Source organism: Nicotiana attenuata, unplaced genomic scaffold (assembly GCF_001879085.1).
Source record: "Nicotiana attenuata strain UT unplaced genomic scaffold, NIATTr2, whole genome shotgun sequence".
NCBI classification, from domain to species: domain Eukaryota; kingdom Viridiplantae; phylum Streptophyta; class Magnoliopsida; order Solanales; family Solanaceae; genus Nicotiana; species Nicotiana attenuata.
In genome coordinates this window covers 140,831-157,185 of record NW_017670429.1, presented here as the reverse complement: position 1 = coordinate 157,185, position 16,355 = coordinate 140,831, and the positions used below count along the sequence as shown (strand labels likewise).

General features: G+C 38.3%; 1 protein-coding gene across 1 annotated transcript; it reads left to right on the top strand.

The window, feature by feature from the left end:
• The first annotated feature begins 402 nt into the window (after positions 1–402).
• On the top strand, positions 403–1,446 carry LOC109239273. Its single transcript, XM_019405817.1, has 2 exons — positions 403–807; positions 892–1,446. Exons 1-2 carry the CDS (start codon positions 403–405, stop codon positions 1,444–1,446), a joined length of 960 nt encoding a protein of 319 aa, XP_019261362.1.
• Positions 1,447–16,355: the final 14,909 nt, after the last annotated feature.

Genomic DNA, 16,355 nt, shown 5'->3' with positions numbered 1-16,355 from the left:
TCCAATCTTAGTCAATTCTTTCAACTTAAAGCTTCCAAAATGAGAATTCCCTTTCCAAATCAACTCCGAGTTCCCCGGAATTCAATTCCGACCATGCGTACAAGTCATAATACCTGAAGTGAAGCTGCTAATGGCCCCAAACTGTTGAGCGACGCGCTAGAGCTCAAAATGACCGGTCGGGTCGTTACATCGCAATCATGAAGATGCTCGAGGAGTTAACAAAACAAATTGAGTCCGGGTAAAAGAAGATCGAGGCAAACAATAAGAAGGTGGAATCTTACAACTCCAGGGTCGACCAAATCCCGGGGGCACCACCGATATTGAAGGGCCTATACTCCAAAAGTTCGTGCAGAAGCCTTTCCCCCCAACTGTAGCTCCCAAACCGATCCCCAAGAAGTTCGAATGCCTGAGATTCCTAAATACAACGGAATAATCGATCCGAACGAGCATGACACCTCTTACACATGTGCTATCAAAGGGAACGGCCTAGAGGATGACGAGATCGTATCTGTCTTACTAAAGAAGTTCGAAGAAACCCTGTCAAAGGGGGCTATGATATGGTACAATAATTTACCTCCTAAGACTATTGACTCGTTTGCTATGCTTGCAGATTCTTTCGTGAAGTCACACGCCAGAGCCATCAAGATTGAAACCAGGAAATCAGACCTTTTCAAGGTAAGGCAGAAAGACAACGAAATGCTCAGAGAATTCGTGTCTCGATTCCAAATGGAATGGATGGACCTGCCACCAGTCGCTGACGATTGGGAAGTTCAAGCTTTCAGCCAAGGACTCAATATTCAAAGCTCTGTGGACTCGCAGCAGTTGAAACAGAATTTGATAGAATATCCGACTGTCACTTGGGCCGATGTGCATAATCGGTATCAATCAAAGATCAGGGTCCAAGATGACCAACTTAGGGCTCCTTCCGGGTCTTATCCTATTAGACCCGGAATTAAGAGGGATATTGATCAAGAACCAAGGGCGAACAAAGATCTATACCAACCATATAGTGGAGATCGCAGAAGCAGCGAACCTGGGCGGAATCCTGCACGGAATGAAAGGAGAGGTAATAGAGGTCAGAGCTCCCGAGCACTCATAAGCAAGAACGACTTCAAAAATCCTATCGGGCCCAAAGAAGAACTTCGATTATCAGAATACAACTTTAATGTTGACGCAGACGCCATCATATCAGCAATCGAACGCATCAAGGATACCAGATGGCCTCGACCTCTACACGTCGATCTGGCCCGAAGAGATACCAACCAAATGTCTGAATGTCATGGCACCCATGGCCACCGAATAGAAGATTGTCGGAAATTAAGAGAAGAAGTAGCCCGGTTATTAACAACGGGCATCTTCAGGAGTTTCTTAGCGATCAAACCAAGAATCATTTCAGAAATAGGGATTCCAATAAACAAAACGAGCGAGAAGAGACTCAGCACGTGATTCATATGATCATCGGAGGGGTCGATGTTCCTCAAGGTCTAATGTTTAAACGCACCAAAGTATCAATCACGAGGGAAAAAGGGACTCGTGATTACATGCTATAAGGGACTTTATTTTTCAATAATGAGGATGCGGAAGGAATCTCACAGCCCCATAATGATGCACTGGTAATATATGTACTCATGAATAACACTCGAGTTAAACGTTAGGGTATGACACTAACAGAAAAGAAGTCAGGCCAGCGTGCACTTCCCAGAAGATTAGAAGAGAGGGGTTTTACAGCAGTTTATACATAGTTCAAATAATATCAAAGCGGTAAAAAGCGACATTTAGCACATTAGGCCCAAGCATGTAATAAAAATCAGATAATAAATAAAAGCCAAATATAACAATTATTCTAAGCTCGAATTCTTGAACCCTAAACCAGAAGTTCTGGGTTATTTTCCCCAGCAGAGTCGTCAGAGCTGTCACACCTCCTTTTTCTACCCCGAAAAGGGTATATAGGGAAGTTTTTTCAATTAAAGTGACAATAACCGAAATGGGATTATTTATTCAAATTCAGAGTCGCCACTTGGGATAGTTTATGGTGTCCCAAGTCACCTGTTTAAAATCCTGAATCGAGGAAGATGACTCTATTTTTACGGTCCGCAAAACACAGAAATCCGGGTAAGGAATTCTGTTAACCCGGGAGAAGGTGATAGGCATTCTCGGGTTTCGTGGTTTTAGCACGGTTGCTTAACTATTAATAATTGGCCTAATTATCTGATTAATTATAAGCTTTAAAACCTATGTGCATTTTTTAACCTTTAAGCGCTTTTAATTATTTATGGAATTATTTTGGAACAAGTTACAATTGTCGTACACTTGTTTGTTTGGTACACATTGCGAATCGTGTCACGGGAACCGTACCCACGATCTACAACATGTTTAATTTATTAACATTATTAAAAGTAGTGGCCGGGTCACCTAAGATGTACCCCCGAATTTGAAAATTATGCATCACAACTACGTCACGAGAACCGTACCCGTAGCTATGATGATTTTTATTATAGCGTGCCTGAAGCAAACTACAAATATTTATAAGCTATTTTTCCTGAGACTAGTTTGAGATTATTGTAAGGCTTGAATATATAAAAGAAAAGCACTATGGACTTAAGTCTGTGATTTTATTATCCAAGTTATAACAAATGACCAAATGCAATTCATACTTTTATCTTCCGTAAATAAGCATTTCAATTGCAAACAAGCCGAGTTAGAATCATAGGAATCTACCAAGAGCTCGATGAACAAGAGAGGCCAAACATGATAATATGTAGTTACTAACATGATGAACCAGCGCATAAAAGCAATAGGAGCAAAAACCGCACGGATAATCAACTAATTCCAATTAAAAGAAAACTCATATCCAGGTCATCTAAATAATGCTTAATGATCACAACTAGATATGAATGAGAGGTGAAATAGAAATGGTCCTTGATAAGATCTTTCTGATTAGGTATCCAACAGCAAATACACACTAACAAACGTCGAGAACAAATGGCACGTCGATAGGAACCAACAGATGGAACTTTCGGACAGAATTTCAAGCAACAACCTCAGACACTGACATCTCCGGCAAGGTCTCAAAATCAAAACAAAAGGCAAAAAATGCCAAACAGCAATAGAACAGAAAAATAGTTACTTGGAGGATCTTTGGACTGTGTAAGGGCGCCAGAAATGGTGATTTCGGCAACGAGAGACAAAAATGTTATTTCGTCGGCGTTAATGGAGGTCACCGGTCAGATCCAGACCCAGACGGATTTTTACTTATTCTTACGCACAAACACAACCAACAACGCTACTCTGCGGACTCGCAACAACAAAAGCATCACTTGAGTGTTATGGCCAGATCGATTGCTGGTGGTCTAGGTGAGGTGAAAGAGCAGCAGCGGCTGCCTTCTAGTTTCCGGCGAGCTTTGTTAATGGGAAGAAGCAGAAGGGTTGTCGTGGTTTTGGAGCTTTAGCGGCTTAGGGTGTGTCGTTCACGTCTGTTCCGTGCGAAGAAGAAGAAGCAACGACTGTTGCAGGTTGAAGAAGAAGATCAGCGGTGAGGGGTCTCTTGGGGGTGACGGCTGGTGTTGTTTGTGCTGGTGGTGTTAGGCTGCTCTGGGGTGGTTGTTCTTCTCTAGGGTTTTCTTAAGGAAGATGAAGGAGCTGAAGGTTTTGTATGTGTTTAGGTTTTTTTTTTCCAGAAACGACTGATCCAAACTTAGACTCTAGGGTTCTTTTAATGTCTAGGTCTAGGGTTTTAGGGGTATTGGGCTAGGGTTATTATGGGCTAGATCCGAAAATTAGGCCTAAAAAATGGGTTGTTTGAGCCCAAATTTTATTCTTTCTCCGTGAACAAGACTAAAAATAATACCTCATTTACTAATTAATCCTACTTACGTAAAATAACTATTAAAATAAGACTAATCGTTAAAACAAACGTATTTTTTTGATATTTTTCAAATATTACACTAAAAGATAAAAATGGAATTGGATTAAAATCATTGCAAAAATCAAAATAATATTCCTAAAAACAAAGTGAAACTATTTTTGCATTTTTGAATTTTATGTAAAGTAGATAAATTAAAAGTAACTAGATAAAATATTAATTAGCCAAATAAAAGTAAATATTCTTTTTTGTAATTTTTATTTTTGTGATAAAATAAAGTAAAATAGTTAAAACTATTTAAAATGAGTAAAATCTTGGATAGGGTCAAAAATGAAATGTCTACAGCTGCCCCTCTTTCAGTGGAAACACGAAGTATTTTCAGACAAAGAACGACAAGACAAGTTTTTTGACCCGACCCTTATTTAGAGAGACCAAAGACTAAAAGAAAGGAGAATGTGACCTAGCCCTGGTATCTGAGCTGCCTACATATCCTTGGCTATAAAGGAATCAGGCCACGTGTAGTTCAGAAACAGGAAGAGTGATGGAGTATACCGAGGTGGAGAGCCGATTGAGGTGCCGTTCCGTCGAGGTTCCGGTCCGCGGTCCTGTTATTACATCAAAATAAAAAAAAATGAAAAAGACTAACTAATCCTGTCAACTATGAGTTACAAAATTCCTATCTATAAGTCTTCTGAAGCTTGATCTTGAGTCTTGAACGGTTCTTCATGCAGACTTTGATTTGAACTTTGATGCTTGCTAGTTGGAGGTGCTAGTTCATTCTTCTTTAGCTTTTCCGGATCAAGACCGGACATGTAGTGCTCGTGACTTCAGCCATGTTTTGAGCAACTCACATCTTTCTTTGCTTCTGTATTTTGGATTCATTTTTTTTTCTTTTCTTTCATTCTGGATTGAGACTACCTCTGTTGGTCACCTCGCTTGTTGACTCGCATTCTTGCCCCGAGCTTCTGCTACTTCTAACTTGAATTGAATTCTGAAATGACTTCCCTTGTTCTCCAGTTGGGTGCCTGCTACTGACTTGAAACTTGAAATAATTCCGAAATGAATTCCCTTGTTCTCCAGGTGGGTGCCTACAATCAAAACAACAAAACAAACAAAATTTTCTGCCCCAGTTTGCACTCGGAGGATTTGTGAATTGTTAGCAAAACTGTAAACCACTTAGGCTATTGATGCAATGATGAGAGTAAACTAAAGACTCGACTAGGATGTGCGTCTCCTTTGAGTAAAACCAAGAAAATTTGACTAGCAAATGCATCTACTAAAAATAAAACCTGAATGATCCAGATTAGGAAGTGCGTCTCCTAGGGATGAAATCTCAACTTAGGAAGTGCGTCTCGTAAAAGTACATCTTGAAAAACCCAGACTAGGAAGTGCGTCTGCTAGGGGTGAAACTTCAACGACTCAAACTAAAAAAGTGCGTCTCCTAAAACAAAAATATAACTTGAAAGACCAAGACTATGAAGTGTTTCTCCTAGGGGTGAAACTTCAATGACTCAAACTAGAAAGTGCGTCTCCTAGGGGTGAAATCTCAATTTAGGAAGTGCGTCTCCTAAAACAAAAATATAACTTGAAAGACCCCGACTAGGAAGTGCGTCTCCTAGGGGGTGAAATCTCAATTTAGGAAGTGCATCTCCTAAAAGTGTATCCTGAAAAACCCAGACTAGGAAGTGCATCTCCTAAGGGTGGAACTTCAATGACTCAAACTAGGAAGTGCGTCTCCTAGGAATGAACTTAAATAACCCAAAACTAGGAAGTACGTCTCCTAGGGGTAAAATCTCAATTTAGGAAGTGCGTCTCCTAAAACAAAATATACTTAAAAGCCCAGACTAGGAAGTGCGTCTCCTAGGGGTGAAACTTTAATGACTCAAACTAGGATGTGCGTCTCCTAGGAATGATCTTAAATGATCCAAACTAGGAAGTGCGTCTCCTAGGGGTAAAAACTCAATTTAGGAAGTGCGTCTCCTAAAAGAATAACTTGAAATACCTAGACTGGGAAGTGCGTCTCCTAGGGGTGAAACTTCAATGACTCAGACTAGGAAGTGTGTCTCCTAAGGGTGAAACTTCAATGACTCAAACTAGGAAGTGTGTCTCCTAGGGGTGAACTTAAATAACACAACCTAGGAAGTGCGTCTCCTAGGGATAAAACTCAATTTAGGAAGTGCGTCTCCTAAAAGTATATCCTGAAAAACCTGGACTAGGAAGTGCATCTCCTAGGGGTGAAACTTGAATGAACCAAACTAGGAAGTGCGTCTCCTAGGGCTGAACTTAAATCACCTAAACTAGGAAGTGCATCTCCTAAGGGTGAAATCTCAATTTAGGAAGTGCGTCTCGTAAAGGTATATCCTGAAAAACTCGGACTAGGAAGTGCGTCTCCTAGGGGTGAAACTTGAATGAACCAAGATAGGAAGTGCGTCTCCTAGGGCTCAACTTAAATGACCTAAACTAGGAGTGCGTCTCCTAGGGGTGAAATCTCAATTTAGGAAGTGCGTCTCCTAAAGGTATATCCTGAAAAACCCATACTAGGAAGTGCGTCTCCTAAAGGTATATCCTGAAAAACCCAGACTAGGAAGTGCGTCTCCTAGGGGTGGAACTTCAATGATTCAAACTAGGAAGTGCGTCTCCTAGGAATGAACTTAAATAACGAAAAATTAGGAAGTGCATCTCATAGGGGTAAAATCTCAAAACTAGAAAGTGCATCTCCTAGGGGTAAAATCTCAATTTAGGAAGTGCGTCTCCTAAAGGAAATATAACCTGAAAGACCCAGACTAGGAAGTGCGTCTCCTAGGGGTGAAACTTCAATGACTCCAACTAGGACGTGCGTCTCATAGGGACGAATTTAAATGACTAAAACTAGGAAGTGTGTCTCCTAGGGGTGGAATCTCAATTTAGGAAGTGCGTCTCCTAAAACAAAAATATAACTTGAAATACCCAGACTAGGAAGTGCGTCTCCTAGGGATAAAACTCAATTTAGGAAGTGCATCTCCTAAAACAAAATATAACCTGAAAGACCCAGACTAGGAAGTGTTTCTCCTAGGGGTGATGTGTGATCTTCTCTATAGCCTTTGCGTAAGCAGAATTGGGGCATTACCCCTGAAAAATTCAATGTTCCAAGCTGTGATATGAACATAGCTTTTATCGCTGTTTCAGACAAACAAAACTTGTGAGTTAAAACATGGTGGTTGGTTTGTGGCCTTGACTTTGAGGGCGATTTCTCCTTCACTTGCCATGATAACTTTAATTTCAACTGGGAAGACCTTGCTTGTTTATTGACTAACCACTTTCTTTGTCACCCTTATCACAGAAAATACCTCTGATTCATTCAAACTCAATACCCTTTATCTTTTATATTGTGCTCATGAATTGACATATACCGAACCTTTGTATTTCACATGAATCCCAAAGCACGTTGATTGTTACCAACTCAGTGTGCATACTGTTCTTTCCTGACTTATGCCACTTTGATGTGCTAGCCAGATTCCGTTTTGTGCAATTGGAAAGCTGGTAGCAAATTTTGATGTCATTTTTCACTTGTTCTGACCAAACAGACTCATGAAGAGGAAGTAAACAAAAAAAAAGGAACAGAGTAGGGGACAGTGGAAAGAGATGATACCTAACAAGAAAATTACAAAGTAGAAACTTATGAGATATGGATATCAACTCTAATGACCATGACATGCACTTTTGGATTAAGTGGCTTAATCTGTCAAGCAAGTCTAATATTCCACTCTTGTTGTACCTCTGAGCCGTGAAACTGGTCTTCCATGCTCCGATTATCCTATATGATTCACGGTCCTTATTCGACTTGTAGTGCCCGAAGGGTTTTCACCATCAAGCCTCTCTCATTTTGTTCTTTCTCTCAACTTACCGTCGCCTTATGGTGCCTGTGAAGGTTTTCACCGATAAGACTCTCTCATTTTGCTCTTTTTTTTCCTCTGATTCTATAGATGACAAAGCATTGACCATAGTACAAACATCATATGCTACTGGCATGACTAGCTCGGCACTCTCAAAGATTATCTGGGAGGTCTTTTTTGGACTATAATGTGGCTTTTGGACAAGGTTAGAAAGAAAGGACAAAGGCTCAAAATAACTAAGACAACGAGGTTAATTTATTTACAACTTTTGGAATCCATTCTAAAACTTTGCCCCAATTTCTAAAACAAGGGAATTTGAATCCTCATTTTTTTTCTTTTTCTTTTTGAGATGGAATTTCTAAGAAAGACTGCCCCACTCTCGACTTCGTGGGATTATGAAATATTTTATTTGGTATGACCGAACCATAAGGCTGCCTACGTATCGTATGATGACAAGAATCAGGTCATGTCACACCTCCTTTTTTACACACCTAACCCGAAGGATAAGTGTATAAGGGAGTTTTTCCATTTAAAGTGACATTATTCGAAATGGGATTATTTATTTATTTTAGAGTCGCCACTTGGGATAAGATTGGCTTTTGGTGTCCCAAGTCACTGGTTTAATTTTGAATCCCAAATCGAGGAAAAATTTTGACTTCCCAATTGGAGTCTGCGAACCAGAAATTCTGAATAAGGGATTCTGTTGACCCGAGGGAAGGTGTTAGGCACCCCCGGATCCCGTGGTTCTAGCACGGTCGCTTAAATTATTATAGTTGGCTAAAAAAAAATCTGATTTTAATACATGTTTTAACTTATATGCCTTTTATTAGCAACCTGCTTTTATTTTTATATTTTAATAAGAATTGCAACGTCGTGAAAATGTATCTCGAACCACGCCGCACCAGTACGCCCGTGATTTTTGACACATTTCGACTTCGTTGGGATTTGGAATTGGGTCACATAAATGTGCACCCGTATTTAGGAAGGTAAAATTATTAAAAAGCGCGCCTAAAGCAACTACGCATTAGCAATTTTGCGAGGGCCATGAAAATTCAACTAAATGGCACACCTCGATTCTAATTTCAAAGGATTGTACTCAACTAAGCAAACTACGAATGTCCATATTTGATTTTTGATATTATTGCTAACAAACAACAGATGACCCACTATCACTAATCCCTTCGTGACTCAATTAGAACCTTGCAATTTCCATGATCAACGAAAAAGATGCAGGCAACTTTTACTAAAATGAACCTAAACTATAACAGAAACTTTCAATCTACCATATACACATGAGAAAGACTAACACATGAGAGCATACGATTCATTTTCCTTTTAAAGAGAACAAGAAACTCTACAATAGATTAAAACTAACCAAAGATAACCTAATAAATATCGAGAAAAATGACCGTAGCAACTGTAAGTAATTGAACAAGTTTCTGACGCCTCATGTCAATCTCAAATCATCAACCATTCCAAACGCTACAGAGCAATATTCAAAAGAGAATCGAACAACTGTAAAAGCTACAAAAACAGATTTGAAACAGAAATGCGAAATCGACAAACCTAGCGCCGGCACCAATGACTGAACATGGTAGGACTCAACGTCGACTTCGAAGCCTCAACGACGACCTCTAACTCGGAAAAGGACAGTCGAAATCAACTCCAAAATTCAAATCTCAAACCATTTTTGTAGTGAGAAAAAGCAGAATTTCTTTTGATAATGTTTATATATTAAAATTAAAATCGAAAATCAGAAGGGCAAATCTGCCCAAAACTCTTTTTGCCCGCTTTCACTCTCTGTTTCGTGTGTGTATGGCTGATTTCCGGCGGGAGGGAGATGGAGTGAGGTCCGGTAGCTGTTGTTGTTGAAGCAGGCGAATCGATGGGGTAGGGGTCGTTTGGGGTGTTTTCCGGCAGGGTGTTCTCAGATGGGGGTGACGAAGGAGATGATGTCGCAGGGGGTGGGGTAGTGTGGAAGAGACGATCCGAGGGGGGATGGGTCGTGTATATCTTCTGCGCAGCCTTTTCTCTTTTCCTTCTTCAGCGTTATTTTTTGTTCTCTTCCTCCTGACTGTATATTTTTAGAGTGTAGGGTGTGTTTGTGGTGTAGGTAGTATTATATAGGGTAGGGATTAGGTTAGGGGTATGGGCCTAGGAACTATGGGCTAGGGATTTTGGGCCAAACACTAAAAAAATTGACTATAAGATTTATAAAAACGGGATAAACCAACCTAAAACTAATTTTTTCTTCTAAAATTATGTACAATTATAATATAAAAATATAAAACTAATTTTAATTAATTGAACTAAACTATAAAACATAAAATTATTTTTTTTTTTTGTGTTTTCAAGATTATATAAAAATAAAGATAAGGTACTATTTTGGTAATTTTTTTTTAGATTAAAAATGATTATAAAATATTAATAAACTTATTTTTTGTAATTTTTTATTTTCTTGTAATAAAATAAAGTAAAATAGTAAAAATTAGTTGAAATGGCGATATTAGGCCTAAACTAAATATTTACATGCTAAAAATGGGTAAAATTTCGGGGAGGGTCAAAAATCACATGTCAACAACACTTGGAGAACTTGGCATATAACTGACTATCCCTCAGAGTCTGAAGAACCACTATAAGGTGCTGCTCGTGCTCCTCCTGGATGCGGGAATATATCAATATATCAGCAATGAAAACTATGACGAATGAATCCAAATAAGGCCTGAACACTCGGTTCATCAAGTCCATGAAAGCTGCTGGGGCATTTGTCAACCCGAATGACATAACCAAGAACTCATAATGCCCGTACCGAGTGTGGAAGGCTGTCTTAGGGACATCGGATGCCCTAATCCTCAACTGATGGTAGCCAGATCTCAACTCAATCTTGGAAAATACCCTGGCACCCTGAAGCTGGTCGAACAAATCATCAATCATCGGCAGTGGATACTTATTCTTGATCGTTACCTTGTTCAATTGTCGGTAATTAATACACATTCTCATCGACCCATCCTTCTTCTTGACAAATAACACCGCCGCACCCCAAGGTGAGACACTGGGTCTAATGAAACCCTTCTCAAGCAAATCGTACAACTGTTCCTTTAACTCTTTCAACTCAGGCGGTGCCATACGATACAACGGGATAGAAATGGGCTGAGTGCCCGGAACCAGATCAATGCAGAAATCAATATCCCTGTGGGTGGCATACCCGGCAGGTCTGAGGGAAAAACATCAGGAAACTCACAAACAACGGGCACAGAATCAATATAGGTAACCTCAGCACTGGAATCCCGAACATAGGATAAATATGCCAAATACCCCTTCTCGACCATACACCGAGCCTTCACATTTGATATAACACTGCGAGTAGAATGACCAGAAGTCCCTCTCCACTCTAAACGAGGCTTAACCGGTAAAGCTAAGGTCACAGTCTTGGCATGACAGTCCAAGATAGCATGATAGAGTGATAAACAGTCCATCCCCAATATAATATCGAAGTTAACCATGTCTAAAAGCAACAAATCTACGCGAGTCTCCAAATCTTTAGAGTAAACTAACTATCTTCTTTCATGTCTTTCTCCATTAGCCAATTTTTGAATATAATTTATGGTAGAAAAATATCTAAAGAATTTATCCTTTGGAAAATCTATGTAAGTAATTTTAATTGGCCCCTTTTCTACTAATAGATCTCTCATCTTTGTATCTATACTAGTCCATTAACTAGGATCATATATGTTCCTAGGAGTATAATTATCCAACTTATTTCGAACTTCTTGTTTTTCTTGAGGATATATGTTAGGTTTCTCGCCAACTTCTCCTCCTTCCTCTTCTTCTTGAATTTTATTATTGTCTATCTCAATTATATTAGTGATTTGTTCATCTATCATAAAATCTTTCGCGTTTTCTAATTTAGAACTTTTACTAATCGCTACAAATTTATCAAGTGCTCCTTTTTGGGATTGTATAAGAGTTTCAATCCTTTTCCTTTTTTCACGTTTTGAACACCCGAATTCATATTTGCTAGTTGATATATTAAAACTCTAATAAATAACTAAAAAGACAATATATACTTACAAAGAAATATATCAAAAAAATTAAAAAAAATAGATGCAAATAATAAAATAAAGAACAATCAAACCTGATTCAACAACGATAATTTGATAAGCTTTTACTACTTCAAAAATTCTTGATAAAATGTCAAAATACTTGAGAACAAATAAATCAGATGGTACTTGTGTTCTGTTATTTTGTTTTGTGATAGTGACTCAATGAGATTGGAATGTAAAGAAGACCAAAGGAACAATAGAAGAGTAAAAGTTAATAGACTTTTGCAGAGAAAGATAAAAAGAGATAAAAAGAACGTGGGCCCCATTTATAATAATGATGGTGCATAAATGAGGCAAGATTGTGGAATGTTCACACGTAAATAAGGCATGGATCCCAAAAATATATTCCCTTTCCAATTGTTCTCCGACAGGCCCCTTTCCTTGAAACTTGCATTTTTTTTTCTTTTCAAATAATTAATATTGTTAAAGAAAATGGACAAATATATTAACTGTTTGAAAATTTTGGGGCCCTTACAAATAAGGGGCCTTAAGATGTGCTTTACTTGCTTGGCCATTAGGCCGGCCCTGACCATGAACACCCCTACACGTAAGTCCCACGAGTTAAGAGGCTTAAGTCAATTGTGTACTCCCACCCATAATATTTTAGATGTGACGCTCTTTCATTGGACTCTTTTTTTAGTTCAATGGCGGAGCCATAGAAAGAAGGCAAAACGGCCTTGTGGCTACTTAAACTTGCATGAATTCGTCATCCTGATATATAAACTTATATTTTTCTATTTTGACACTTCTATTTGATAAAAAAAGTATTAATAAACATCTTTGACCGTTGGCTATGCTTATGCGGCCGAAGCATATCTGATGTGGACAAAATGCGTGCAAGTTATGCTTATATGGGCCTGTATACAGATAAAAGCGGAGCGAGTAAGCACCCCGTTTTTGCAGTTTGGTCAAACGAAGCAAGGACATAATTACATAGAATCAGGATCGAAGTTAAGAACGTCTCGTACTAAGGCCCGAACGAAGCGCTTACCACCGGGGTCATCGAGACACACCCCCCAAATTCGGTACGGGTTCCAAGACTGAAGGCTCAACCAAATGGTTGCACACTAACGAAGGGCCGTGGTATCCGCGCCCAACTGATATCACGGCATGAATCTTGGCCCGTATCGGTAGCGGATCAGTGATTAACGGGAAAGAAGATTTTTAAATGTTTTAAAATTATGCTTAAGGTAAAACTCTCCTACTATATAAAGGGGAAGTTATCGTTCAATACACACACTGTAACATGCATATAAAGGCAATATAAACTTGTTTTCTGTATTTCTAAGCTATTCAAAGGTTCTTATTCTTGTTCATAACTTTTCATATACATTGGCTACAAATCGAAGGGAGATAAATTGTTAAGCCCGCAAACGACCCTGGATTCGATACTACTATTGGTTTTGCTATTTATTCTATTTTTATTTGCTTATCTAACATTATTAATCACTTATATTGGATTAATTCACGTATCCTTAAAATTGCGTATAAATTCAATTGTTATCCATTTCAAGGGTAAACAGTTTGGCGCCCACCGTGGGGCTAAGGATAATAGTGGTAGTTTGATACAAATCTCCATAACACACTCTATTTCACACTTGTTCTTTGAGGTTTCAATTTCAGGTTAGCTTAAAATGTCAAATTCTCAACCACTCATGTAAACGTTGAGGATGGGTCTGGACGTCATGGCGAAAACAACAATCTGGCGGCTAGTAATGAGGTGTCCACTACTGATCCCAACGGGGTCCCGATTATAGACCCAGTCGATGTTGATACCGAATTTTCCCCTCATATATTTTAGATATGCATATATATCTTCAAAGTGGTGTACATGCATTATTATTAGATTTACAAACATGCCCAAGTATTTCTATAATTTTTCTATAATTCTAAAGGCTTTAAATCAATTTATTTCTGCATTTTTTATTATATAAATATCCAATAATTATCCCTTATATAATTTTTATGATTATTTAATCCTCCAAATTCATCACTCATGCCCATATAATGCTTAAATATTTTAATTACATTTATATTTTTAAGGCTGGAATTGCACATTTTGCAATAATAGCCCATATATATATATATGCATAATTATATTATCCAAACAGAAAATGACTTTTTATATTTTTATAATATTAATTAATTATTTTAAATTATATTCATACACAAATGACATTTTTATCATTTATTAATTATTTTTATAAATTATTTAGGTAATTTAAATGGGTGTTTAAAACATAGCCCCTTTCCTAATTAATTTTTGGACCTACCCAGCCCAATACCCTATCCAGCCCAATAACCCAATACCCAACACGCTAACCCAACTACCCATACCCATACCCGTCAAAATTAAACCTGCCCCACCCAAAATCTAATCCTGGACGTTGATCTCAGAAGACCAACGACCCTAAATCATTTATCCCTTCTATATATACCAAACACCCCCAAACCCTAATTCATTTATTCCCCACCCGCCGTCTTCTCATCCTCTCATATCCTCACCTCTTTCACTCTCAAACCCTAGCCCGCCGTCATACTTTTTCTTTCGATTCATGAGATCTTCCTTTGATTCCTTGCCTTATTTGGCTTTGTTTCTTTACTGGCTACCCGATCTTGATGTTACTTGACTCATTTGCCCGAAATAGCAAGTGAATCTCAAGAGATTCGAACCAGATCTGGTTCAAAGTCTCTCATATCATGGCTATTTCTATCTATGTTCATCCCAATACCCGTGAGTACGAATATTTTCTTATCTTAGGGTTTCAATCTCTGGTTCAAACCAGATTTGGTTCAACTTCTGTTTATTTTTTATGAATCTAGCTATTTTTGGTTGAATCTGTTTAGATCTTCCCAGATCTGATATAATTTTATGTTCGTTTTGGTATTTCTCCTTTGAAATTTCAATACTTCTGTCTCTATATTTTCTAGTCTTTTTCTATTATTATTCCTGACCGATTTTATTTACCTTAAAACTAGGTTTTTGATTTCAACATATTTTTTTTGCAAAATAAATGTTTTAACCTTTAAACATTTTGGTCTCTGGGTGTCTGTTAGGGTTTCCTTATTTATTTTACTGATTTTACTTGTTTTTTTTGTTTCTGCCTATTTTCTTAGGGTTTCGATTATTTGTTCCTTCTTATTGTTTCTGCATGTTTGCCTTTAACTCTGTCGATTAATTGCTAATTGATTTTACTTACCTAAATTAGGATTTAAAATTGGCCGTGGTGTTTATTTATTCTATTTTACCTGTTCTTTCCTTTACCAGTAGCGATTATTGGCCCGATTTTATGTTCTGATTATTAAAGTCGACTTCTAATTGATTCTGGAATTATTCCTTACCTTATTTGACTAATAATTGATTCCATTAACTGATGCTAGCCTAATTTTTATGCATGTTAATTGATCTATGCCGACCTTAATTGATTGTTAAGTTACTTTTATACCTTATTTGGGTAGGACTGGTTCATTACCTTATTTGTTTAATTCATTGGGTGCTATTTAAACCCCCTTCCTCACTCCCATTGGGTATGATACAGTGTTCAGAGATCCTGCCTATAGGATTTTTCATGATCATTTTGATTCTGTGTTGCACATCTGCATGCTAGAAACCCTGCTTATAGGACTTTACGTTTAATTCTGCACATTAGAAATCCTGTTCATAAGATCTACACATATTTTCACCCAATGTGCATTAGTGACCATGTATCACGACCCTTTTTCACAATAGGTCATGAGGGCGCCTGACACCCTTGTCAGGCAAGCCAATTGCGGAAACATTTCTAAAATACTCATGTTGCTATTAATTAAAATAAGTGAAATAAACACTCAAATTGGAGTTTAAACCAGAAGAACTGAATACTGTAATAATATGATTACACAACCCCAAAATATTAGTCTACCAAAGTGTGTGCCAGAACCTGGTGTCACAAGCTACGGGCAACTAGTAGAATATACATCCAAAAGAATACCACACTACCCTACTGTCTGGATCCGAATAGACAGAAAATAACAATACAAAAGAAAGACTTCTTTGGCTGCGGATCGACATGGAAGGAAAGCAGCTCACCGTAGAAGTCCCAAGCCTGCTCACGAATGCGCACCAGAGAAATAACCGGATCCTCGTGCCTCAGACCCTGTACATTTAAGTACAGAAGCGTAGCATGAGTACATAAACAATATGCACCCAGTGAGTATCCTGCCTAATCTCGAAGAAGTAGAGACGAGAGGTCGACTTGATACTCACTAGGGTCAGATAATATTATGAGTATAAGTTTAACAATGAAAATCTTTAATAGGCAGCAGTTACAACAAGGCATATAAGTCATATTCTCGCTAGGATTCCGATTAATCAATTACTACAGTTACAATTATCAATGCATTTCGGGCTATGAAAAGCAGTACCAATATTTAACAATCTCAGGCAAAGCTTTATAAGCATGCGCAAATATGCCGAGGCGACGGCCCGATCCAACAAAATAAACTGTGCACTTGCCGAGGGTCGACGGCGCGCCTATA